The 27,676-nt window shown below is 34.4% G+C and overlaps 1 protein-coding gene across 7 annotated transcripts in view; it reads right to left on the reverse strand.

Annotated features, from left to right (window-relative positions):
• The window catches only part of LOC149568454 (uncharacterized), a 334,059-nt gene that overhangs the window by 271,917 nt on the left and 34,466 nt on the right, over window positions 1-27,676 (reverse strand). For 3 of the 7 annotated variants that reach the window (XM_089821377.1, XM_089821376.1, XM_089821383.1), the window contains 3 exons: window positions 20,672-20,764; window positions 12,766-12,801; window positions 12,125-12,235 (listed from right to left, as the gene is read on the reverse strand). In XM_089821377.1, coding sequence (XP_089677503.1) covers window positions 12,125-12,235; window positions 12,766-12,801; window positions 20,672-20,764 — 240 coding nt within the window. The remainder of the gene's footprint in view (window positions 1-12,124; window positions 12,236-12,765; window positions 12,802-20,671; window positions 20,765-27,676) is intronic. The other 4 variants (XM_089821379.1, XM_089821378.1, XM_089821382.1 and 1 more) reach the window with 2 other exon arrangements.

The following is a 27,676-nucleotide window of genomic DNA, read 5'->3' on the forward strand; positions in this document are numbered from 1 at the left end:
TGTGTGCTTCCTGTGCTTATTTAATTTAATTATCTTATAGATCTGATAAAAAAAGTTCTAATAAAGTTTTATAATTTTGTGAAGTCTGACATCTTCAAATAGTTCATTCGGAATAATCATATTACGTACAAATATCCTTATATATTTGGCATTCAATTTCCACCACGTCCTTATGGTAGAAAAGACAAACTATTTCTGCCATTCTTTCAAAGAACTGTCCATCTACCCATCTCACATCTAAGACGATTTGAACCTCAGTTCTGATCCATGCAACCAGCAGTCTAATTTTTTCTTTTTAGAATACAAAATTGCAGATGAATCTATCAATAATTAGCTCCCTACATCATCAAAAACCAATATATCTGAAATGAGACCGCAAGAGTTGAGCTGCAAATGCAAATGTTTGCAAACCAACATAGAAGAACAAGAAGTGGGATATTCTCAGAATCCCTGCTTATTAACAGATCTACCAAAGGACTTACTAGGACACATTTTATCAAGAACAATTGTTGATAATGTGATAAGAAGTAGTTCTGTCTGCAGAGATTGGGAGTTGTACATAACCTCCAAATCCTTCATAAAAGTATGGAGAAAATCTTGTGGGTCTCAGGGACCCCCTGGCTATTTGCATTGTCTACATACAACTGCAGGGGCTGCTACTCCGCTTATAATCCTATCTTGAATAAGTGGTACTCCATTCCACTACTTTTTTTGCCCAAGTCATTGAGAATCCCAGTGGCAACAACTGGGGGTTTCCTCCTTGTGAAGGGGAGTTCAATTGGGGGTTTCCAACATTTGATACAATGGAAACGAATGAGATACTTATGTGATGCCCTTAGTCTTTCTATCTTTTTGTAATCTCACTCTGGCGCTGAACTTTTTTTTGTTGTACTCGCAATTCTTTGTCGCTAATGTATGAATCACACTTCTTTTTCTATATCAATAGTATCGAAAATTCTATGCTCCATTGTATCATGTTGCTCGTATTGTTTGAGATGTGCTGGTTGGAGAGCTGCTGTTGACATGCTGGTCGGATATAACTGTTGTTAACATGCTGGTTGGATATTAACTATTTTGTTAACATGCTGGTTGGATATTAGATTTTAACTGCTGTTAACATGCTGCTGGTTGGATATCAACCGTTGTTAACTGCTGTAGGTTCAACACAACCATAGATCAAATTCATCTTAAAATTACGTGGAAGGGTGGTGTTCTGTTTGAATTTCACTGTATTGGACTTCATGAAGTTTGCCATAGTTGAACCAAGTAAAGCTGAAACAAGTTAAGGTCATCTTAGCCACTTGACAAACATTTTATCTAACTATTTATTACATAACATTTATACATTAGTACATATAACAATATAAATCCTCCTTGCAACTGATTTCCTGAATGTTTGTATGCTTGTTTGGCCTCTACACCAATTAAGACATGGTGCATTGTTTTTTGGTTAAGGATTCATGGATTCAAAAGTTGTGCCCATTTATAATTGCCCATGTGGTGTTGGGGCGTGCATATTAAAAGTGTCACACACAAGCAAAAATCCTGGGCGCGAATTTTGGTGCTGTCCTGATAGTAAAAAGGTTATTAATTTTGACGTGTTATGTATTGTATGTTTCAAACTAATGACATGTAATAATATTAGTATGAACTAATATTTTGTATTGCAAGGGAGCGGAGGTTGTGGACATTTCAAATGGTTTGACTCTACAACTACTCATAATGAAAAAAACCAGTGGAAAATGTGTAAGACACGAGAGGTGGCCAGGGCTAACATTGGTTCAATGACAAAAGATGAAATGTATGATGAAATGTGTAAAATGTTTAAGGCACGAGAGGCTCAAATAATCTTTTTACGCTACCTTCTATGTGTAATTATTGGCCTCTTATTCGGCCTTGTATTTTGGGCCCTTTTTCGACAATGAGCTTAATAAGTTAATACAGATAGAACTTTATTACATGTTTTGCGTTGCCTTTTGGCCTCTTACTCGACCTTGTATATTGAAACCTTATGCAAGAACGATTAAATAAAGATAGAACTTTGTTATATGTTTTATGAGTTGAGTTAAAAGAAAATTTGTAAATTTAATTTAGTTCCTAGTTTAAATTTTGAAATTATTTGACTTCCTTTTCCAAAATTAACAATCTCAAGAAAATTATATGAAAATTTGAAATATGAGAAATTATAAATAAAATGTATTTTATGTTGTGTCAAAAATATTTGAAAAATACAAATAATATAAAGATGTTCAACAATTCTTATATAGTCTAAATCATTTATAATATTATTTTGTTTAAATATTGTACAATATTTTTTATATTTGTTTCTTACTACTTAAATTGTTCTAGTTAAATTAAAAGATATTTTATATTTCACAAATGTTATATTATATTTATTTCTATTTTTTTGAACCTTACATTTTATATATTTGTATTATTAGAAGCATTCTTGCATTTTCTATTTTATATTAAATTTTACAATACAAAATTTAGATAAAATTTGAGATTTCGTTGGTTTTAGATTCTACAATTTTCTTCAAAATAAATAGTTATAAAGTTATTAGAAATTAGTAGTATTATTTATATTCTAAATTCACATATTATATAGACTACAAAAAAATTTTACTTTTGTATTTTACATAACTTAAAATTATCCATTTTAAATTAAATATTATCAACGCAAATTATATTATTAACACCTGGCAATATGTGTTGTGCAATGACAAGTACTACCTTTTCTGAGACGTGAATTGTTAACACCTCGTAATATGTGTTGTGCAATGACAAGTACCATCTGCCTTGGATACCTTCCACTCTTTGCATAAGGCAGGGACTCAAGCTCTCCAAGAGCTCTTGTTTTGTATACAAATATTCGACCATTTTTTAAGTAATATCACAACAAATTATAAATTAATGTAGTTTTATTTTGGTGGACTAAGTATTTTCCACAATTTTGATGACAATAAATAAAATTGCTTTAAAATCATATAATGTGTAATCATGCTAAAATGACGTATTAAAAATATATTTCATTCACATCTGTAAAAAAAAAACTTGTTCATGTCGGTATTCCAATTCCAATTCATAAATGTGCAACCAAACGAAGGAAATGCGTATTCTCATATTGAATTCTTGGTGAACCAAACAGGCCCAAATCGAATTCCCAAAACTGAAACATGGATTTCAAGTTCCAAAATCCCAAATCAAGGATTCCGGATGCCAATTCTGATTTCATATTCCTGCAACCAAACAGGCCCTAATAGCGACACTGCTTGAAATCCGGATGTGCACTGGATTAAAAGCATTCAAATTTTCTTGATGGTTAGCCCATTGCTCGAGGAGAGAATTTTAAGAAGTCTTGGGAAAACAGTAAATATTGAGAACCAAACTTTCCAATGTAAAGGATATAATATGAAAAGCATCTAATTCCATCAGGCTGGGAAAAAATCAAGGACACTATAATCCCAGTCGGCAACAGATAAGGCAAAGATCTGATGTGGGTGTTTCCATCAAATAAGCAACGTGGTGTTCCATCATAGACGCGACTTTCTCATTGTTTGACCATTTACATGATTTACATGAGATGAAGATAGTACAAAGGCATCAAATAAAAAGGTGGACCCTTATTGCCCAACACCTTCCATTATATGTATGAAATATGCAGAGATTGTCGGTTTAAAACTGTCAATTCCCAACCACCACAAATAGAAAGCTACTATTGGGAAAAGAGGAAGCATCGACACAAAAGGCCATGTCACCTCTGGACTGTCCACACCACAAGCATGTACCAAAGTCGACTTTAATTCTAGGCAAATGACTAATGCGGTGGATGATTATTTTAATTATATAGCACTTGATTTTTTTCCTCCCAAATAGCATCGAGTCCTATAGCAGATTGTATATGCAGCGGAATTTTATTTCTATGACAGGTATTGGAGTTGTTATATTATTAATCTTCTATTCAACAGAAGGACGAAATTATTTCCTTGGATAGAGAAAATCACCGTGAGATGCATTCAGTTGATTATTCCACCCAGACTATCAAAGGTTAATAGCCATTTGATTGCTGCGTAATCCCTTCTCCTGGGTGCAATACATAGGGAGTTATATGATGGTGGTCAATCATGATGAAGACTGACATTTAATCAAAATTTATGAGTTAAGGGAGTTCTACAAGTAAGAAATAGGGGTACATATAGAATATAATCAAATCACTGGTTGATTACTTGTTTAAAAAAAATGATTTTTTGGGAAAGCACAATTAGACAAGGGATATCACAACCAGTTTGAGAATATCCTGAATAAGTTATCGATGTATTTGAGAAGATTACATTGTAGTTAGTATGTCTTCACGGACTGATTGTTACTACTAAGTGCAACCTCCTATTAGCAATTTCATGGTGCCATTTCCAATTTGAATATCCACCCGCAGAGATAAGAATTAATAGAGAATTTCTTCTGAATTATACAATTTAGTATTTCACCCCCGATAATAGAGACAAGAATTAATAGGGCAGAAAATTCTTCAGGCTTAGATTGGGCTTAATAACATAATAGTGTGCACAACCATATTAGTTCAATAGATTCAACCCTTATTATCTAGTTCTCGTCAACATTCAAATATAGATACAGATGTTCATGTCTCAGAATTTTTGCTAGTACTCTATGATCATTCACGAGATCTGATTATTGGCGATGATAGGTTACCTCTTACCCTGGATCCATTTCTAGAGATACTGAGTGGAACTCAAGATAAGGAGGGAGGTAAGTATAAAAGGTGTATTACTATTTTAAGTCTTCTTTATACATCATTTCTATATAGATATAAATGAGAATATATCAGGAGAATATCTTAATGATATTTAATAATTTAATATTATTAATATTATATTTTGTTACATATGAATATGTTAAACAATATAAGTTATTAGTATTAATGTTAAGTACTAATATTATTATTGAAATATAAATGAAATGGGAGGAGAATATGTCATATGAGGGAAAGTCATATATATAGAGACCAAGTATTATGTTATCTTAATTCTATTATTGAAAATAAAGAGAGATGTTATAATCATTTATGTTGTTGTTAGTAATGGGCATGAGTTCAATTACTAACATTGCATGTTGACATTCTGATTTATACAACCAAGAGCTATATTCCTTGATTTTTTCCTCTGAGAATGTTCTTGCAAAAATAGAGGGAGATTAAGATTCAAAAGGAGGTTAATATTTCAAGCAACATTGAAAGAGAGGGAGAAGATAGAGAAAATGAATCTTCGGTGATCTCGATCATATTGATTCAGAGGGAGTAAATCGTGTTGTGATAGAATCTTCAATGATCAATAAAATGTAACAATCAAGAGGACTATAATTTCATGCAACTATGTGATTTAATGGGTCTACTCCTTGTGGACAAGTTTGTGTTCGCTTATACTACTAAGCTTAAGGTTTGGAACGTCTATGGATGAAAAGAGCAAGTTGTAACTTAGATGTGGAAGTATTCAAATTTGATGTGATGTAGAAGTATTCAAAGATATACGACTGGTAACTTTACATTGTGGGGGGAATAATAGGCAATGTTTCATTCCCACTTGAACCATGCTTAGAAAAGGAGATATTCCATGATCCTCATGGGCAGATAAGTACTTGTATCTTTTACATTTATCCATTCATTTATTTGTAATGAACTATACATACTTTAAGGGTTATTTGCTTGATCTTTTCCTTTATGTTTGAGGATATTCTTAAAGGAAAAGAAGGTTGGTACTTCAAATATGCTACCAAATAATGTGCAGACTAAATCTAATGATAGTAGTTCCAAAGACCCTAATGATAAAGATGGATCTTGAAGCAAGTATCTTTGATGATTGAGATTTTGAGATTCTTCTACATTAAGAGGGAGTCTGACACTTCTTCGAAGGCAATGCTGGAGCTTAAAAGATTGATACTCAGAGGGAGTATAGAAATACATGTCAGTGACTGCATGATGTTAATGGGCCTACTCCTATGTTTATCATGAGGGAATGATGAGTTTGTCAAGCATCCTTGGGAAAAGAGAGTTTTTTTTAGGAAGTAACAAGAGGACCTAACATCCCAGGATCAATATTTAGAGGGAGAAATTTTGAGGCACAATCCCTTATGGATGATATCTTCTCTATGAGGAGAAGTTCTAAAGGGAAATGTTAAATCAAAATAGTTCAAAGGTAAAACTTGATATGTTGATTTCAATCTATATCTGGTTATATAATTGTTGTTTCAGATATGTAATGAAAGGTGATAATCTTTCATTGACATATATAAATAGAAGGTAATCATTGTAAGGTGACGATCTTACATATGATAGGCCTGTTATCATGGTTCTTTGGGCCGGAATCTGCCGGACATCATGATAACAAACAAAAGGTAATCTTTGTAAGGTGACGATCTTACAAATGATAGTCCTATTATTATGGACATCTCTAGACATTGCTTAAGTGCAAGTAGAGATCATGAGTGTGTTATGGGCATCTCTAGACATTGCTTAAGTGCAAGTAGAGATCATATGTGTATCATGAACTTCTCTAAACATTGCTTAAGTGCAAGTAGAGATTTTTTTGGGCTTCTCTAGACATTGCTTAAGTGCAAGTAGAGATTATTTTTGGGCTTCTCCAAACATTGCTTTAGTGCAAGTAGAGATTATATGAGCTATCTCTAGACATTGCTTAAGTGGAAGTAGAGATTTTATGTGCTATCTCTAGACATTGCTTAAGTGCAAGTAGAGATCATTTACTGTTCATCTTGTGTTGCTTATATGACGATTCTGACTTAATTAATGTTTTACTTCTCCCTAGCTAAAGAGGGAGTGTTAATGTTTTAGCGTTAGTAGAAGTACAACATTGATTGTTTAATATACTAATATGTGTTTATCTTTTCAAATAAATTGTTTTTCATGATTCTTATATATATAATATATATTATATATGTAATATAATATATATTATATATTATGCATTATATATCTCATCTCATATATAATATATATATATATGATATAGGTAATATAATATATATTATATATATTATGCATTATATATTATTATATAATAATATAATTATATAATTTTATATTACATATATGGTTAATATATTAATATTATATATATGTTAAAGATAAGTTATGCATATATTTATTAATAATCTAAATGGTGATTAACTATAGAGACATGTCTCCTCTCATATTATACATATATGAGATCCAAATCTGCATTTGGAAATCATCAATTACAATGGCAATGAAAATACATTTGCAGAAACGATCTCAATTACTTCAACAATAGTTGTACTGAATATTTTTCTTCTTTGGATGTTCAAAAGACCAAGTAGGACACTGTTGAGAATACTGTGAGAATAATAGTTTATTGTGGATTTAGTTGAGAAAGCTTGTGCGACTGAAGATGAGCTAGTACCATTGCCAACTTGTTGTTTCCAACCATTTTGTCGTAGAAACATTATGTAGAGATCAGAAAACAAAACATTTGAATGAGTGTAAGAAACGTTGAGAGTTTGAACAAAGAACTCATACGAAGATAGTAGACTGTTTAGGGTGATCGCCACCATGCCTTCTTCCATTTTGAGTTCAATGGCTTCCAACTGATCTTGAATGTCCTTGTCTTTGTTGAGATGATCTTGCAAGGACCCATGTTCATCCATCATGATTGAGAAGAGCATGTTCTTCAAAAAAAAATATAGGACTCTTATTTGAGGTTTCATGCAGACTTTTTAGATGGTTCCAAATTTCAGCAGTTGTTTTGCCATAAGGAACCAGCAAGAGCTGATCATCAGTGACTAAAAGTTTGATGTGCATAACAGCTTCTTGTGTTTGCTCGTCAAATTTATCCAGCTCTTTGCCTTCTTCCTCAGGATGATTAGTCTTGCCCAAAACAATTTTGCCAAGACATTTGTATTCAAAAATCATCATCATGCATTGCTTTCAGGTATTGTGATGTAGTTGAACTTTTGATTCCCCTCGAGCACATTAGAGACTCCATTGAAGAAAGCTTAGGTTGAAAAATGTGGAGGTAGATTTGCAATCCTGCATTCGAAACCTATCAAGCAAACTTCTGGCATACTTGGACTGAGACAAAAAAATACTATTGTCAGTCTGCCAAACCTCAATACCTAAACAATAATGAAGCAATCCGAGATCTGTCATATCAAAAGTTCTGCATAGATCCTGTTTGATTTTTGAAATCAAATGTTTTAAATTTCCAGTAATGATCAAATCATCCACATAGACAACAAGAAAAAGAATATCATTACCAGAGTGTTTAATATACAGATTACTGTCTAACGGACTATGCTGAAATCCTTGAGCAACCAAGTAATGATCAATCTTTATGTACCAAGCCCTAGGGGCCTGTTTAAAACCATAGAGGGCCTTCTGGAGTCTACATACTTTGTGTTCTGAACCGGCAACCTTAAAACCTGGGGGCTGCGTCATGTAGACTTCTTCCTGTAATTCACCATTGAGAAAGGCGCTCTTCACATCCATCTGATGAACTTTCCAACCATACTGAGCTGCAATTGCAAGAAGAATGCAAATAGTGCTCATCTTGGCTGTCGGCGCAAATGTCTCCTCATAATCAATGCCTTCGAGCTGGGTGAATCCTCAAGCAACAAGTTTGCCTTTGTATTTGTCCAAGGTACCATCTACAGGTACTTGACCTTATAGACCCATTTACAGCTAATGGGTTTCTTCCCATGAGGGAGATCTGAAAGAACCCAAGTGTGGTTCTTTTGAAGACTCTGAAGCTTAGCATCCATTGCTTGTTCCCATTCTGGAATTCCTTTGGCCTCTGCATATATTTGGGGCTTAGGGATATTGTGGATGTTGGCCATAAGAGCTATACTAACTGTGTTGTGCTGAAGGCTCTTATTTCTAGAGGTTCTACCCTCAATGAGTTCATCAGGACGAAGATCACTAATCATTTGAGCCCACCATTTTGGCTAAAGAGTCGAGGAGCCAATATCAGATGCTGTCGAAATAGCTGGATGAGAAGCAGGAGCAGGAGTTGTATTATCTGGAAGTGATTGAGGTGGTGTATTAGTAGCATCAAATGACTCATAAAATAGAAGAACCCAAGTCAGAGATTGCTGAAGACTGAATCTTGGAATGTGGTGGGGAGTCAGAGAGCGAAAATGGTCCAAATTCCTCATCAAACACAACATCACGACTGAAGATTAAACGATCAGTATTTACATCAATCAGTCTGTAGGCCTTATGTGTGTGACTGTATCCTGTAAAATAAGTTTTTGGCTTTTGGAATCCAACTTAGTGCGTTTGGCATCAACAATCCATACACATGCCAAAGAGCCAAAAACTTTCAAATGGTTGATTCTAGGTTTGCGACCAGACAGGCTTCCTCAAGAGTCTTATGATTAACTGCAAGGGTGGGTGACCGATTAAGAAGGTAGACAATTGTGGATACTACTTCTGCTCAATATTTTCTGGGAACATTCCTATGTTCTAGCATAGCCCTGGCCATTTCTGTGATGGTACGGTTTCGACGCTCTACAACACCATTTTGCTGAGGGGTGTGAGGTGTAGTGAACTGACGTCTAATACCATGAGTAGTACCAAAGGCAGAGAAAGCAGAAGAACAGAATTCCCCCCCATTATCGGTCCTAAGAGTACGGATGGAGGAACCAGACTCTTTTTCTACTAGAGCTTTAAACTGCTGAAATACAAGAAAGGCATCTGATTTTTGCTTAAGAAAATATACCCACATTTTGCGACTGAAATCATCCACAAAGAGTAAAAAATACCTGTTCCTAGTAATAGAAGGAGTATTCATAGGACCACATACATCAGCATGGACTAGCCGGAGTACTCCGTATGCCCGCCATGATTCACCATTCTTAAATGGTGTCCTATGTTGCTTCCCTGCTTGGCAAGCTCCACAAACACGATGGTTCTGGGTTTGAATATTAAGTAGGCCATGGACTAAATTATCCCGAGCAAGTTGTGCTAGATATTGAATGTTCAGATGACCGTATTGTTGATGCCAGAGACTGTTGAGAGCAGACGATTCGGCGATGAAGGCATGCTCAAGGGAATCGCCTGAATCTACAAGCCTATAAATACCATGATCCTCAAGACCGAAAGCAAGGGTAGTGCGAGAAACACAATCAATAATCGAACACTTATTTCCACTGAAAACGACATCCAACTGAGGAGAGTGCTTCATAATCTAACTAACAGACAGAAGATTATGTTTCATGCCAAGAACATAACATACATTGAGAAACATGAGTTTTCTTCCTCCAGACTGAATCTGAACATTGCCCTTGCCGACAATATTGTATTCTTCGCCGCCTCCAAAGATTGCTGAGTCAGAATAGGGAGTGAATTCAACAAACCAATCACGCCTATGGGTGAAATGTCGGGAGGCACCAGAATCGATGTACCAGGCAGAAGATTTCACATGATTTGCAGGTATGCTGGCCATAAAGGCATGGTAGATAGATTCTTTCTGCTCTGAGTGTTGGGCAGCATTGGCTTGCTGTTTAGTTGAGTCCGACTTCTGATGCTGCTGATACAAATGCTTATAATATGTGAATATTTCAAATGGCACAAACTTCGAGGTAAGAAAATGAAAGACCCAAAAAAATTGGAGAAGTACCCAGAAAAAAGCTCGAAAAATCCAGAAATAAAATGTTGTCGGAATTCGGATCCACTAGCTCAAAAATTGAGGCACAAAAAATGAGGCACCCACAAAAATCTGATGAAGACCCATTTGAGATTTCAAAAAATCCACCAAGAATATGTGATCAAAATAATTTTCCGAAGTCAAAAAACTAGGGTTTTGAGCAGAATAACAGTCGGCAGCCAAAGAGGTCAAAAAAGGCAGAAAAATGATGTTTGCAGGTAAAACAATAAAACCCAGCAGCTGAAACGCGAGCAGAATATCCAACAGGGATAGACAGACCCGTTTTTGAAAAAAAACAACCAAAAAATCCCACTTTTTGAGATCTGGGTGTGAACAAATTTGAAAAAACGACCTTCAGATTTGTGATTTACAGACTAAGCCATGGGTTTCCAAGGAAAAAAATTGGCAGAAAACAAATCCACGATTTTTCAAGAACGCCAGTAGCTGAAGACACAATTTTTCAGTCGATTTGCACAGAGGGTTTAAACCCTAGCTCTGATACCATGTTACAAATGTAAATAGTAGAATACTTGAATGAATTAATCAGAGATCAAACTGATCTATATATACAATGAGGAGAGTCGAATAGAATAGAAACATTCTATTCTAGACTACACCTAAATATTAGAAACATTCTAATATTTACAGAGATATAATAAGATATAATAGTGAGCATTAAAAAGAAACATGAAGGTTATTTTAATAGTATCGTTGGTTGGAGTTTACAGAAAAACAGTTGAAAATCTCAGCAAAAGTATCATCAAAAATCATAGAAGAGCCTAGAAATTCTGTCAAAAACCGTCATCATGGCTCAGAAACATGAAAGAAGAAATCACGAGCAGTAAAGAAATGACCACAATCTGAGAAAAAAATGGGAACTCGTCATGGGTTCTGCAGAAAAAATGCCAACCAAACTGGACACAAAAACACTAGTTGGGTTTTGGTAAAACTAGAATTAATTCGAAAACTTATAGCAATTTCAATAAAGAAATTAATAATTTTCACAAACTGTTCAATGCCAAAGAAATTCGAAAAATTTAGAACTAATAATTTCCTAATAAATTATAAATTTTCAAAAAAATTACCTTAGCTCTAATACCATATTACGAAAGTAATTGGTAGAATAATTGAATGAGTAATGACAATCGGTACACTCATATATAGTTTATAAAGATTAAGTTATTAGAAACAATCTAATAACAAAAGAATAAAAAAATATTACAAACATTCTAATATTTACAAGATACATAATATTGACTGTTAAAAGAATAATAAGATATTCACTGATATTACTCTAGTATATACAAATCCATTTTGACTACAGAAATTTTGTACTTCGCCATCCAATTCTCTGCACAAGGAACACTAACAACTGATACATCAAAACATAGAAAAACATTCTACACACAAACAAATATTCCAGTTAGACATACCACAGATATTGTTGCCAAAGTATTCTCTTGCACACTAAATGCTTGAAGCATTTCTTGTAAGCTCATGCGTGTCTCAAACAAGTATTGCTTTGTCACCAAGCTTCCTTCAATCTATTTAAGCAGCAGCACAAAGTGGTATTCAATTAGTGCCAAACATCTTGCCATGCTTGAATAGATTATATGTACAAATTAACTAATTCTTGGATGAACATCTATGCTGAAGCACTAGTACTGAAAGTGACAACTGTTTGAAAACAACAGCAGAACAACTATAAATAATTAAGATAATGGTGCAGAGAAAAATATTGCAAAGATCTGTAAAGGAGAATTCAACCATAAAACATCTCTGAAATACATCAATACTTCAATTTACGTATCACTATCATAATTCCAAACTTAAAACCTGCTAGGAATGTCAGAATATTCCTCAAAATATTCTAGAAGCTATTTGAACTTCAAAACAGATATGCTAGGGAAGCACTTGTTTTATAGCAATGCTTACATAGCTATTCATATGTTCACAAAAACATAAGCCTGCAAAGAGTTTTTACAAAACATTATATTCCTTTGTCAAACAAACAAAAAAAGTTCATGTATAAACCTGTGATGATGTCTAATACGCTATCAAAGAGCAATATTACCTGTACCACCTGTATAGCGGAGACTGCCCCATTCACCTACAACCCAGACCCACAACAGGTGCCAAAAACATCAAAAAAAATTATTTGTCCCTTTTTCGGACAACACGAAAAAATGGCCATGTAATGATAAACTGTGCTTCAAATTAAAAGCCACAACTCTTTTATAATTAAAATGTGAACAAAACTCTAGAACATAAGGTAATGGACTCCAGTTTTCTACACAGTAGAAAAGTTAAATCTTTAAGTCTTGAGCATGCAATAAGTATGTGCAATATTAGCTTTCCCTTAATTCCCAATATTAGTCATGAACACAAGAAGTTCAGAAAATAATCTTTTAAGTATTGAACATGAGAAGTTAAGAAAATAATCTCAAGAATAAGTATGTGCAATATTAGTGTTCCCTTAAATAAGTGCCAGCAGCATTCTTTTTAAAGTTTTACAACATCTTGCATGTGATTTATTCAAGATAAATAAGTAGCGTAGAGAGGCTCCAATACTATACACAATTCAAAATGTCAAATTCTTTTAAGATACGTTGTCTAAGACAAGAAAGCCTGAAAATCACACCCCAAAATAAACCATGTAGAAGGTTATCTAAGAATCACTCTCCAGTAAGAGCAGTGGCTGAAAATAGTAGCTCTAGTATCATTTGATCTTTATTGATTTTGATGCAGCAAGAATGGTTTCTTCCTCCTCAAACTAATCAACCAAAAAAAGAATCTTAAAACCTTAGGCCAAGGAAGTTAACCTTTAGTTCTTGTTTGATTTTTCAAAAACAAAACAGACACAAGAAATCCACATAATCTCCTTTGATAATATATATCACACCACTGATTGTTCAGTGCCTTCAATGAAGAGTGGAGGAAATGATAACCTCCAATGTATTATCTACTTGGTATATACTAGCCGTGTTATCGCTAAAACACTGAGTTACCAATACAACCCCTTGGGCTTGTCGGTTGAGTCCAATCCAGCCCAGATATATGTCCAGTCACTCCAGCTTCAGTCTACCACACAAGTTCTCAGCATTATTTTTGTAAATTGCCATTTGACTTTGAAAATGTCCCTAAGAACATCTCCCAAACCTTAAATATTGATTCCAAGACATTTTGAAGACAAAAACAAATCATATTTCCCTTATTGTGAATGCAAAACAAAAGTAGCATTCATCATTGTTGAGCTTTCACTCTTCCTTTCCATTTCACAAACAGGATTGAAGATTGATTAGTAAAGGATCCAAACAGGTTCATTTGCTGTTCCTATGCATTTGGCAGAGTCCATTTGTTGCAAAGGAGATTGTAGAGGATGAATTTTGGACTAGAGGTAGGTTTTTTTTTTCCTTTCTTGGGTGTTTTATTTTCTATTTCCTTTTTTATTTACAAATGAACTCTTTTGTTTTATTTTCATTCCTATAAGAATCTATAGCATCTTCTTTTTTTAAATAAATTAAGTGTGTGTTCCCGTGTGTCTACTTATTTTTATTTGATCTGATTATTCGAATGTGTTTCTCATTGAACTTGTTGTCATAGGGAATACAAACCTAAATTCTCTCCTTTCAAAATATGTTAATATGGTACAACTTCCAGGTGGTGGGGGTTTATATTTGCCAATGATTTTTTAGTGGCAAATATTTGCCGATTGGCTAATAGTCGACATTGAGAAATAAAAAGTTTGCTAATAGTTTGTAAACCCTAATCTGAAAAGCCAGTTTGTGATTTTTTTCCTTAACTTTCTGAAAAAAAAAAATTGGGGCGGACGGCGGTGAGTGGGCTGGGTTCGAGGTTTTCCAATTATTGTGATATTGTTATCAGGATTCAACTGTGTAGTTCTCGAGTCAAACTCATTGATTTTCTAAATAGTTTTTATGTTTTACAATTTTCTGAAATTTTTGTAATGATGATTAAAAAAATAACGATAACATGCAGGAACTATAATGCAAACTAATGAACATACAAAAAACTCAGAACCTCTTTATCATGATCAATGTAATTGGAAACATACCAAACCTAGATACAACAGCAAAGTAATTGCAGCAGGTCTGATTATGATCATCAAAGTTCTGGGAATATTATAAGAAGCATAGATCTGTCAGCACAAAAAATCCCTGATTCCTCAATGTCTAGTGTTGCCAAGCAACCTAAAGCCCTAATGCCAAGCAAAGATTATAATTGATTGCTGATGAAATCCTTGCAAATCGGTAGATCTGTGCGATCTGGATGAAACATGACTTCCTCTGATTTGATTATTTTTCTATACCAAGCTCTACATCACCTCCTTGATCACTTTTTCTCATATGGAGATGGTACAGCTACTGTAGAAACTGACTGATACAAAATGTAACCTCTGAGATGTCTAGATCTGCTCCTTTGACTGTTAATTGATGTTAAAACCCCGATCTATCAGCTGATGCATCCTGATTATGGATTCCTTCTGCTGTTCCCACTGAGTTTTGTGAACAAAACAGCCCTTGGGAAATATTGCACTACTGTAGGCCTCCAAAATCATGAAGGTTTTTGTCTCCACAACCTTATATGTTGAATCCCTGTTCTCCAAAGCTCCAATCTACAACTTCACTTGTAATAAATGATCTCCAGAACAATTATTTTGCATCCCTCAATGTCCTTTTATCTGTTCCAAACCATAATCAATCCCTTTAAGGGTTTTCATTTTATCTTAATAGAGTTTAATTTGATTTTTAATTAAATTATTCCTCCTCTAAGTTGATCAGCCACTTCATGACTCCTTACTTAAAATTAATGTCCTTTTTAAGAACACCCAGTCTACCTAGGGACATGTGCTCCATTGAGGCCGCCTGCATTAGTCACTTCATTAAATTAATATAAAGTCACTCATTAAGTACTCTATTTATTGATTTTAAATATTAAAGTTTGAAACTTTAATATTTAACTTTTATTCTTGAAACTTCTCACCTAGCCTCTCCAATGTGAAATTGATGTTGCACCACGTCCCTTCGGTGATTTCCAAATATAGAGGATCACCTGACAGTCCCCTCCTCAAAACTAGGAAACTGTCTCAAACGAATTGCTCATAAAGCCCCCTAATACACTTCACGAGCCCTGGGTGGTCAACAGGTGAACGACAATCTTTTCTAAAAAATGGGAGATGGGCTCTAAGCTTTTAAAATGTCTCCAAGACCTCCCCAAAATGCCACAACACACTTGAATGTGTTCCCAATCCACTGTATTAGCCTACACAAACCCGATAATGGGCTTATTCTGTTGGTTGATACTAACACTAAGGGAGGTGTAAAAATGGGCACATTACATTGTACAAGCTCTATAGAAACCTGAATCAACACATTTTTAAAATACTTTATTTTAGTTCTCACTAGATCACCAGATCCTATATCTTATTAAACTTCTGAAATTAAAACTTTGGCACAATATACAACAACTAAGTAAATTAGATTTGTCTAAATTTTATAAGGACATTTCACTGCTTTAAGAAGGTCAAACAGTGGATGCTTGGTCAAATCCTCTCGATGCTTGGTCAACCATCACTGGGGGCCAACACATGACAGAGAATGTTGTGATTATCAAAAGCCCAATTAGATATCACAACAAAGTTTATTGTACTCTCACTATCATCAACATTCTTAATGATATACGTTGCAAGTTGTATCTGTATATAATGCTTCATACAGGCTATTTTTTTTGTGTCATTTCAGGAAGTTTATCTATTTCTCCGAATAAGATACAATTGTTAATGTGGTGAGCTGAACCGTGTCATAATTTTTAATGTAACTATCGACCATTTGCATAAATAAATAATAACTTCATTTCGCTTCAATTTGAAAAACAATGAAACATGGGCAATCGACACATTAGTATTTCATGGGAGGGTGTGAGAAATTTTAAGCATAATTGTAATGTCCCCTTATAGGATAACTACGAGTCTCCGAATTATTACTACAAATTCATCACCCTTGCTCTATCTAGTCTTTGTACTTGTGGTATATAATGGAGAAGACGAGTGCAATTGCTTGCAAATTTCAATTCATATACAAAACAACTTGGTTTATATAAATATCAAGATGCCGATGCCAAATGATAATAACTTCTTCAAGTTTGTTGAAGAAAGTGCACTATATTAACTAATAGCTGCTTCTATAATAATGAAATGGGGCATGCTATGGAAACCGCCTTTCTACCACTTAAAGCAATAAAGGGTATGCTGCTTCTGATTTGAATGTATCTAAATAAATGTAGTGATATACTGCGATCTCTGATATGACAATTTGGATATGCAATAGACAAGCTACAGCTTTGCAGTAAGATATTATTGCTGTCTCATTTAATAATACATATATTCAATTGTGAAGATGTCACCTATTGCGATTAGTGGTTGTTCCTTATCTGTATCTTAACACTTGTAATGATGGAGCTGTTTCTAAAGTCTTTGGTGTCTTGTGCAACCGGTTAATGTCTGCCAAGGTAAATGATACACTCCACAGATCAAATAAGGTTAATAAGTAATAAGAAATAGTCCACTTGGATTTGCAGACAGATTGAACAATCCCTCCCATGCCTTCAAGGTGACCTTCCAAAGATATGGAGCCTTCAAATCACATGCAGAGGTTTTGTTCATCTGCAGAATCCAGAGACAATGACTTTCCTGTGACTTCTGCCACTAACAATATGTGGTGTTTGCATCACCAATAAGCCTGATGGAATTGTTCCCTAATTCCCATAATAGATATTCAGCTCGCTGCCAGTTTCATGTATGGCGCACAACCATGGAAAAACTTCTGACAGAATACAACAAGCACCTGATCATAGATTCTTCGGTATACCATTGTTTTTTTGCCACAATATTAGAATGGAAGGTCGGTATGAATGGCAATTTTCAATTGATATGAGAGTAAGTAAATTCTATTTGATACCCCTTTCCCTTGCTTACAAGTTGTTTATTTATATCTCTACTTCCCAAAAATATTGTGTCTCGTCCATAAATTGTCATTTGAAACCACAGTTGGATTTCCTAAAGGCTGTGACTCTTATTTTACAAAATATTTTCATATGTTTATCCTTCTATTAATGTGTGTATCCGTTAAAATAACTCTATGCATTGATTAATATATGAAGACAATAATATGTAGAGCAGTTAATATGTGACATATGTGGATCGATTGATATAGGAGCCGAGCAATCTATGATTTAATATTTTAATCATAGTTGAAAAACTCGATCTCGGCAATATCTTGGACCTTGGTCGACCCAATAAAAATAAAATCTCAGTATCGCCAAAAACTCAGTGAAAGAATTGTAATATTCAGACCTGGAGGGCACAGGAGGTGACTGATCAAATGCCAAATAAAAGAAAAGAGTGGAACTAGCAGTGTGAACGTTGACAATAGAATTTAAAAGAATTCACAGGAAACTCACAAGATAAATATGATCATGAATTAAACTTCTTCCTGCATTAAATACAATGTGTGCATATAATCAAAGTACGTGCAACTACACACAATAAAATTATGAAGAGCGACAATATGTATAAATCTGCAGTATAACTAAGTGTGAATCAACACCGTAAAGGACCCTGGGCTCTGTGCATGAGGGGAAATTGCTGCCCACAGGACTCCTTCTGATGCCCTTGTTCCATCTGCACTTCTACCAGTGGCTGACCCGTCCTTCCTTTAGGAGTGTGTGATTTCTGTATACTGCTGCTGAGGGCTATATTCTACTTGTGATCAGGTGCCACCCAACCTGCAATTCAGTTACACTGCCTGCAGATTATGGTGAATTAACACCTCCACAAATGCTATTCCGTGCCACTCACACCCAATCCACGCATTCACATTGAAGGAGGTTAGCTGCTTGCTGCTGCTGGAGGTTATGATCCAAAATGGATTGATGTAGCAGATGTATAAACTCCCCAAAGCCCCCATATTGATTCAGCAGTAATTCGGTCGTCCTTGATGACTTAGGAAATGCAGACTGAAAGTCAACTGATCCTTGGTGTCCCAACATATGGTGAGAACAAAATTTTCCTTTCCAGTATAATTAAAGTTCCCAAATGCTAGAAATGTTAGCAGACTTACTTCAAAAATGGAACTGACTGAAACCTGATTCTTCTTGCTTGATTCTGAGCACAAATTTCACTAAGATGTTGTGGCTACGCCCAACTTCTCAAACATCTCGAGGGATTTCGTCCTCAAGAATAACCAGTCACATTTAAGCAACCTTTTGTTTGCATAATAATATATTTCATGGTGTAAATCTCAATGTAGCGCCTTGCTTTTATAACCTCGATGTGAGGGAAGATGCAAACAACTAGGCAATGTGGTATAAAAGACTATTTTGTCTTTTAGTCACTTAAGTTACCTTTGTCATAAAGTGACTTTAAATGATAAAGTAACTTTATAAATAAACTTTATAAAATAAAGTGACTTAACTTTAGGAAGTTCCCACTTAAATATCTCCCCAACGAAACCAAAAAGACTCCTATGACTAGCTGGCATCCTCAAAATAAATGCCGTTAGTCTATCCGGATGGAAAGATAGACCAACAAGGCACCATAAGGTCTAGCGCCGAGAAGGGGACATTACAAAAATCAACAATAAATTAGCATTTTTATCAAACATTTGAAAATATATACTTTCTTAAAATTATCTTAGAAACACACACATATACAGCAAAATGGAAAAAACAATGGAGCAGGCACAAACAATCTGCAATAAAATATGAGCAACCAAAAAATATAGCAGCCAAAAACAATCTGCAATAAACCATGACAATAATATCTGCCAAAAATGATATCCGCCAAAAACAATATCGATTCAGCTCTTCCGAAAATGAGAACCAAACATGATCTTGTTTCAGCTCTGCCAAAAATGCAGTTCTGCTAAGAATGAGCAGCCAAAATGGACAAAATGGAATAAGTCAAAGTCCCTAAAAAGTTCGATTTTTTTTTAGTAGAAACCTAAAAACGTCAATTAATTTAACTTCAATTAGCAGCAATATAATGAGGAAAAGTGCATGATCTTTGCGAGATTAAGAGGTTGATATTGTGGTGCAATAATGAATGTATCTGCACTTATATTCGGCTTCCTGGAGCACAATATATTGCACTATTTTCCAAATAGCGTAGAATACTTTCGACTATGATTTTAATGATGAAATCATTGGCAATGGATCCATTTGTGATGCTAGTAAATACATCAAGAAATAAAGGATTTACACCAATTGTTTCTGTTCTTATATGAACATATTTTAGTATAGTATTTAATTAATGTGTTTAATTAAATATTAAAATGATATTAAATTTAAGTATCGTTATATTCATTAAATTAGTAATATATAATATTATTATCTTTATGTATTATATTTAATAATGAATAATATTATGATATTCATTGATATATAATATTATAACATATTATATTATTATATTAATTATATAGTTAATTACGGCAAGAGCCTAAAACATAACAATAAGTTGTGATCCTCTTATCTCAGAGGTCTTGGGTTCAAGTGTACTCAAGCTTAGATAATAATAATTCACCTCAACAAATCATAACACTATCTCGGCTTTGGCCCATCACCCATCAAAATATATATATATATATATATAGTTAATTTAATAATAAACTATATTATAATTTGCTATTATTTATTCATTCATTTTCTTATATTTTATAATTTATCATTAAATCCTATTCTAGAAAGGGGACATTAAAATAATGTTAATGCTTCACGTTTCAAAGGTCATCGTATCAATCATCCAATGAAAAAAATTGCAGGCATACAAGGATAGTCTAATTTTTCTATTATGATAATTGCACAATCAACATTAATTAATTACGAAAACATACAAATAAATTTTAAATGGAATGAATACTTAAAAACAATAAGTCTAGGCAACAATCTCATTTTCGAAATACCTGATGAAATTGCTCGACCTCTTTCAATGCTGAAATCATGCGTTGAACTTTTCGGCCTGCATTTCTATCCATCATGTGATCTAGATAGCCTACCTGTATAGAAAATATTTATTTCATATCATGTGCTTACACCATTTTATAAGCCTTCTAATAATACATAGCATCTGTTTCAAAGTATTAAAGAATAAAATTGTTTCTGACATAAAACACAAACCAAATACTAAAGCAGAGAAACAAATAAATAAGAAACCAAGAGATGTATAGGCAAGTCTAAAAATGCAGCCTCAGAAAATTAAATCACAACCAAGTCTTTGATGAATGATTTACCAAAAGAAAGATGTGCAAAAAAAATATAACTACAAAACTGTTCCTTCAAATTAAAGTTCGGCTCCCTAAATCTACATTTTTTTCCATATATAGATTCAAAAAGGTTGTAAAGAGCATATTTAAATGGGAGTCTTGCACCACATTTAAAATTAATCATAAATCAGTAGAGTCTGTTCTACCAATAGCCTTGAAAGTTTATATTCTTCAGTTTGTGCCCTATATAAGAACATTCCTCCCTCTTCCCTTGATCGAAGACCCAACTTGCTCCCGCCTACTTGAGAGATAAAGCCACTATTTATTTCCAATGCAGTAAGTCGTGTGCAATATTTAAAGCCATAAAACAAGACCGTAACAGTGTAAAATTTAATAAGGTATAGTAGACCATGTGCCTCTGTCAGATAATTAAGTACTATAGCCTATGTAACTGCATTTGAAATAGCACAATTAATCATTATCTCCCATCCTTCATACCTTCTTAGAGGGACTATTTGAACACAAAACTTCTTGCTATTCTCCCCACTTATAAAGAGAAAGTATCAAGGCACTGAAACAAGAGAAGCCAAAACCAATGCTAGAGCTATGAAGAGTTGAACGCAATACTATGAGGAAGCTCATCAAAGTGAAGCTCATAGCTAAAAACTTGAACTCGGCAATAACTCGGTAGGACTAAAAAAATTTAAAACTGTGGACTTGACAAAAACTCAAGAAAAGCTCCACAATAACACTCTTTAACATACACACACACACTCTTCAAAAACACATCACTAAACTTGTTGATCATATTACTAGTTTCCATCATATATAAATCAAAATTACAATTTAATACATACCAAAGACCATAACACAAGTTCACCTATAAATGGATTATAATGCCAATTCCACTGTAATGTCCCCCATTCCCAATGAAACTCTAGTAAGTGAGAAATATTGAAGGTTTAATCTTATGTTTAAAATATAATATTATTAAACTAATATTAAATATTTAATAAAGGTGACTTTATAAAATTATTTTAAAAAGTCACAATTGTTGTATAGGATGCAACTGAATTTTATTGCTATATCAATGATTTGAGAACACCTACAAGGTATCGATTAAATAGTTAACACTTTCTTATAGTTTTGAGTAAACTCGAATCTATAGACTCAATCTGGAGCCAAGGAAGCATCTTCATCAGTGCAATACCTGACCTAGTTGGAACTTGGAAGAGATCCTCAAAGGATATACATACTACTTAGAAGACAAGGAATTATCAGGTGTTTTATTTTTGATATTGGAGAAGATTTGTATTAAGTTTTACATCCCAATTTTATATCAATAAATGAAGACTCAGAAGAGAAAAAAACTGAATCTTCATTTTAGTGGGAAATACTTTGGCCAAAACCAATATCAGGTATTGTTAAATTTGGAATGCAATGAAAGGATTGGAATACTACATTAGTAGTAATATTATGTTTTCCAACTCTATAACTATTATACCCAGTCAAAGGTTTAGCAAGCATTTCATCTTGTGTGTTGGTGTCGTTATACACATGAAAGACGTTTTGTCTATTGGCTCTATACCAGTCAAGTGTGAAAAGATACAACTTTTTTCTTTTACAATTTATATATACAAAGATGTTGTAGTGAATCTATTTGGTATCAATTTTTGACAAGTGTGTGCGTGTGTTAAATGACCTACATTGGTTCGTCCACATTATATTACGTAGTAATTGGTAAAGCACTAGATCCCAAACTAAACACATATCTAGAAGTTGACTTTTTACCGTCAACAGAGCCTGCTCAATCTGAATTTGTGAACCCACTGAGTCTAGGATTGGAACTCTGAGATTAAATAAGTCCATAGTCTGTAGTGCCCTTCACATAATGAAGCACACCCTTTGCTGCCATCCAATGATCAGCCTTGGGAGCTGTCATAAACCGTGACATCTAGCTGACTACGAAGATGATATCAAGCCTAGTAGCAAATAGGAAGATGAGGTTGCCTACTAGTTGCATGTATGCAGTATCATCAACAGGAGGAGAATCAAACTTGGTTAATAACTTGAGACCTTTCTCTATGGGAATAGATGCAGGCTTACAATCCTGCATACGGAGTTTGTCTAATAGAGCCCTGACATATTTGGACTGAGAGATGAATATACCAGAAGACTGTTGCCCAACGTCAACACCTAGGCAATAATGCATGAGCCCAAGGTCAGTCATATCAAAAGGCTAGTATAAACTCTATTTGATTTTCTGAATCAAAGATATCGAACTGCCAATGATGATCAAATCATTGACATAAATAACCAAAAGGATGATGTCATTGTCAGTAGTCTTGATGTACAAATTTGAGTCTGAAGAACTCCTCTGGAAGCCTTGATCACTGAGGTATTTATCAATTTTCATGTACCATACTCGAGGGGCTTGCTTCAAGCCATAGAGATCTTTTACTAATCTAAAAACCTAATGTTCTTTACCAGCAACCTTGAAACCAGGAGGTTGCTTCATGTAGACCTCTTCGTGGAGATCACCATTCAAGAAAGCACTATTGACGTCCATCTGATGGACCTTCCAGCCAAACTATGCTGCCAAGGGTAGGACTAATCTAATTGTGCTCATCTTTGCAGTAGGAGCAAAGGTCTCCTCATAATCAATGCCCTCGTGCTAAGAAAAGCCCTTTGCAACTATACAAGCTTTGTACTTATCCAAAGTACTGTCAGATTTGTATTGGATTTTCTAAACCCATTTGTAAGCAACGGGTTTCTTTCCTGGTGGAAGATCATAAAAGGCCTAGGTGTTATCTTCAGTAGGCTTTGGAGTTATAGATGCCACGACATGTTTTCACTATGGAATTCCTTTAGCCTCGGAATATGTTTGAGGTTCAAACACACTAGAATGTTGAGCCTGGTCTGCATCTTTGTACCTATCACCATCTCGGTTTTTATCCTCAACTCAAGATCTATGAGAACCAATAGAAACATCTGGAGCTCTCTCCCTACTCCATCCTCGAGGAAGTGTTATCTGCTACAGAGTGTTAGACAACTGTTGTAGTACACCTGTCATATGTTGTTGTCTGGCTGCCAGGTTCCTAAATATTTGCATAGCCTCTCTGTCAACATCAGCATCTCTAACTTATGACCCGCCTGAACCACCTAGACTACCAACAGAACCAAACTGTATCTTAGGTTCACCTTTCCTAGGTGGAGTGGTACATCCTCTTCGGGTAAAGTGCATACTAGGTACAAATCTCCTATCATCAGACATGATACTGAATAGAAAATAATGGATCAAATAGTGACTACAATTCTAACCAAGCACTGACCACTATCAATTGATTCAGAGCCCAATTCTTGCAGGCTCGTCGGAAACCACTCTGATACCACTGTAATAACCTTGTCCAATTATAGCTCATACAAACATTGATTTCTTTCATCAATCATCAATTAAGCATTATGTCAAACATTTGGCAACCATGCCCTAGTATGGTTGTAACAAGGATCTTATTTCAAGAATATTAAATCTCTTGATGGGTTAATTAGTATAACCAAAAGTGATGCCCTTTCTCTACTTATTTCAACTTAAAACTTCACATACATCACTTCAACATTTTTTTATATCAGAATGACGATAGACCACTAAAAAATAGTTCTTCCTTATTCATCGCATTTAGCCAAATTTACAAGCAATTAATGTATTAGAAGTTGTAAGAATCTGGACATGGAATCTATCATTATTATAATTGCAATAATCTTTGATATGCATGCTCAAATCACATAGTCTATAAACTATAGCAAAGAATCATAATGAATTTACCATCACAATCAGGTAGCTACTTCAGATTGTCTAAATGCCAATGTGCAAGATACTAACATCCTAGCTTGTAGCAGACAAATGCCTAGTGTGGTGTTGTAATCACAACCTTCAAACAATGGACATTTGTAGTCATTGTGACCTTCATACATGAAATGCAGATCTTCTTTTACTCCAGATAGCTCTTCCAACTTCAAATATAGGCCCTCAAATCTAGATCGCACACCTTCTAAAACGGTTTACAAGCCCAAAATAAAATCGCAGGCCCTAGAGGAACTCCCCTAGACTCTAGTTATTGATGTCTCAATTTTGAAAAGATTGGAAATATTTCTAAAACCAAAAACGCTCCTTGCAGACCACAACTTCTCAATCACAGTCAGATACAATAGAGAAATTGATGCAAATTGTTATACTCCAACAACAATTTTGTAAATCAATCTTTAGGACGAATCTCCAGATTTGAATCTATGATACTTCAGTTGTAGATCCAATGGAATAACTCAGAATTCAGACACTTATACTTTAGCAAGGGCACAAAAATCCAGAAACTTGAGAAAAGCCACAAAGGCAACAAAAACAAATAAATTATCCAAGCATGCTTTTCTCTACAAACGAGCATGTATTTATAACCTCCATATTCCCTTTTGTTGCCAAAATGTAAGTTCGCTCAAGAAGCTTCACCACACAACATTAATTAGAAGCTTCCAATAGATTCTTTCACTTGACTTGGCTTAACTAATTAATAAATGGCTCTTTCCAATGATAACTCAACCCTAAAAAATAAGTTAAATTATAACTTTATTATAAGTCATTTAATTATTTAATAATAATTCGGCCACTAAAAATATAATAACTCCAAAAATACTCATCATTTAAATGTCGTCTGAAATAGGAGTCATATTTATTATTTCTCCATGTGACCAAATGCATTTCTAAAAATAGAAAGGGTCCATCTTAATCAACACCAACTTACCAGAAATAGTAAGTACACAAAACAAAAGCCCAAACAAAGTCCAATCTGAGCCAAACGAAAACCAAACTATAGCTTACAGAATTGTGGAGAAGATAAGACCCTCCCAAGCCAAGCCACTGCCTCAGAAGACCCTCTATCCACAATAATTAGCCTACAAGGATCACAATAATAGGCTAATCCGTGAAACTGTGATGCTAGCAAAATGGGTAAATTACAGTATATCCCACTATTTAGATACTATCAACCACACTCTTGATCTTGAACTTGCTGGTCATCCTTGATGAATCCCAATGTGGTTGCTATATCATTGATCAATCTTTGTTTATCACAGTCAGATCTTTCTGCCCAGTTTGGGCTTATAACAAACTTTTATAAACACTTCATTGTATTTTCATAACAGGTTACTTATCTCTATAGGAGTGCCTTCTCTTATCTCAAAGACATGTAGAGGATGCCCTTGTATAAGTATCGCAAGCTATTGGAAATCTTCCCAAATTAAATCAAAGTATTTCTCAAAATAATCTCACAGCATGAATCTGATATTCAGATTCTTAAGCACATTTTTTACACATTCAGACTTAAGTAAATAAGATAGCCCACTCAGACTTGGCTCTATTTCTAATAGCAATGATTCTTCAATTATTCCAAGCTAAAGTTTCAGAGCCCTATCAAATAGCCAGTTAAAAATTGGAAGTGCAAAAAGAATGCACGACCTGGTAAAGGAGTTATCTCTTTCTTGATGTAAATCTGAAGCTGTAATTGTTGGCTCCTTGCCTGCAGTTTCCTAGCACTGGCTGGTAATTGGAAAGAAGACAAATAGTGTCTCACAACACTGTGGTGCAAGTGCAGAACATAGAGAGTGTGAATGAAAACTCCTAGTAATGACTTACGGCATTGCAGGTATGCAATCTCAAGGCAATTATTTACGGTACTGCATGTACCAATCACAAATAGAACAAATTGATGTAGGAAGCAATCTTAATATGACCCACAGTACTGTATATCCAGCGGTTGATGATAAATTGTATTTGCAGAAGGAAAAACAAATGCAAGGCTGCGATGGAAGCAAGTGCAAATGAAACATACAGAGAGAAAGTGCTAGAAGGGATCTTTTGGTAAGACTATGATCGTTGAGCGTCAAAAGCCATCGCATATAATGAGCTTGTCTTGTAACAATTGCATGCTCAATTATGAGCAAGAAAGAAAAGGTGGCATCAAAAGAGTTTTGTTCAAGAGCCTATAAGGTTCAAAGACACATATGGCAACACAAATATTATAAAGGTTCGATGAGAAAAATACAACCACTAGAATATAAGGCCGATGACATGAAATAATATTAATTTCATTGTCAAGGTTGGAAAATAATAATAATAAATTCATCTAAATGTGTTAATAAAAGGATACCATCCTATATATACCTATACTTGTATATGCATGTACACATGTACATATATATGCGCAATATTCTAAGCATACGTATTTAGTGTATACGTCATATTTAAAGTGGGTGTATACGTTCATGTACGTCTCATTTAAATTATGCATATATACATATATATGTATATACGTGTACAAGTATACGTAGATGCTATGGTATCGTTGTATTAAGACATGACAGTTATCACAGGAAGCTCTGAGATCAATCCAATATACATATATACATATATACATAAATATATATGTGTATATATATGTATATATATACATGTAATAATTTGTTTAATTACTTATCCTTTCATCTTATTAAATACGTACACCAATTTCACTCATGGTGATCACTTGGTATCCCCTTGTTGCTTGGTCTAGTTTATCCCTTGACCAAGGTGGTTTAGCACCAATACCTATTGGCTCAAGGATAGGTGGTGCCCTCACACCCTTCCTTTTCTGGCAATGCTTCCCCCCATTCATCGCG

This window comes from Cupressus sempervirens, chromosome 3, assembly GCF_028749045.1.
Source record: "Cupressus sempervirens isolate cs-2001-9-10 chromosome 3, ASM2874904v1, whole genome shotgun sequence".
Classification (NCBI taxonomy): domain Eukaryota; kingdom Viridiplantae; phylum Streptophyta; class Pinopsida; order Cupressales; family Cupressaceae; genus Cupressus; species Cupressus sempervirens.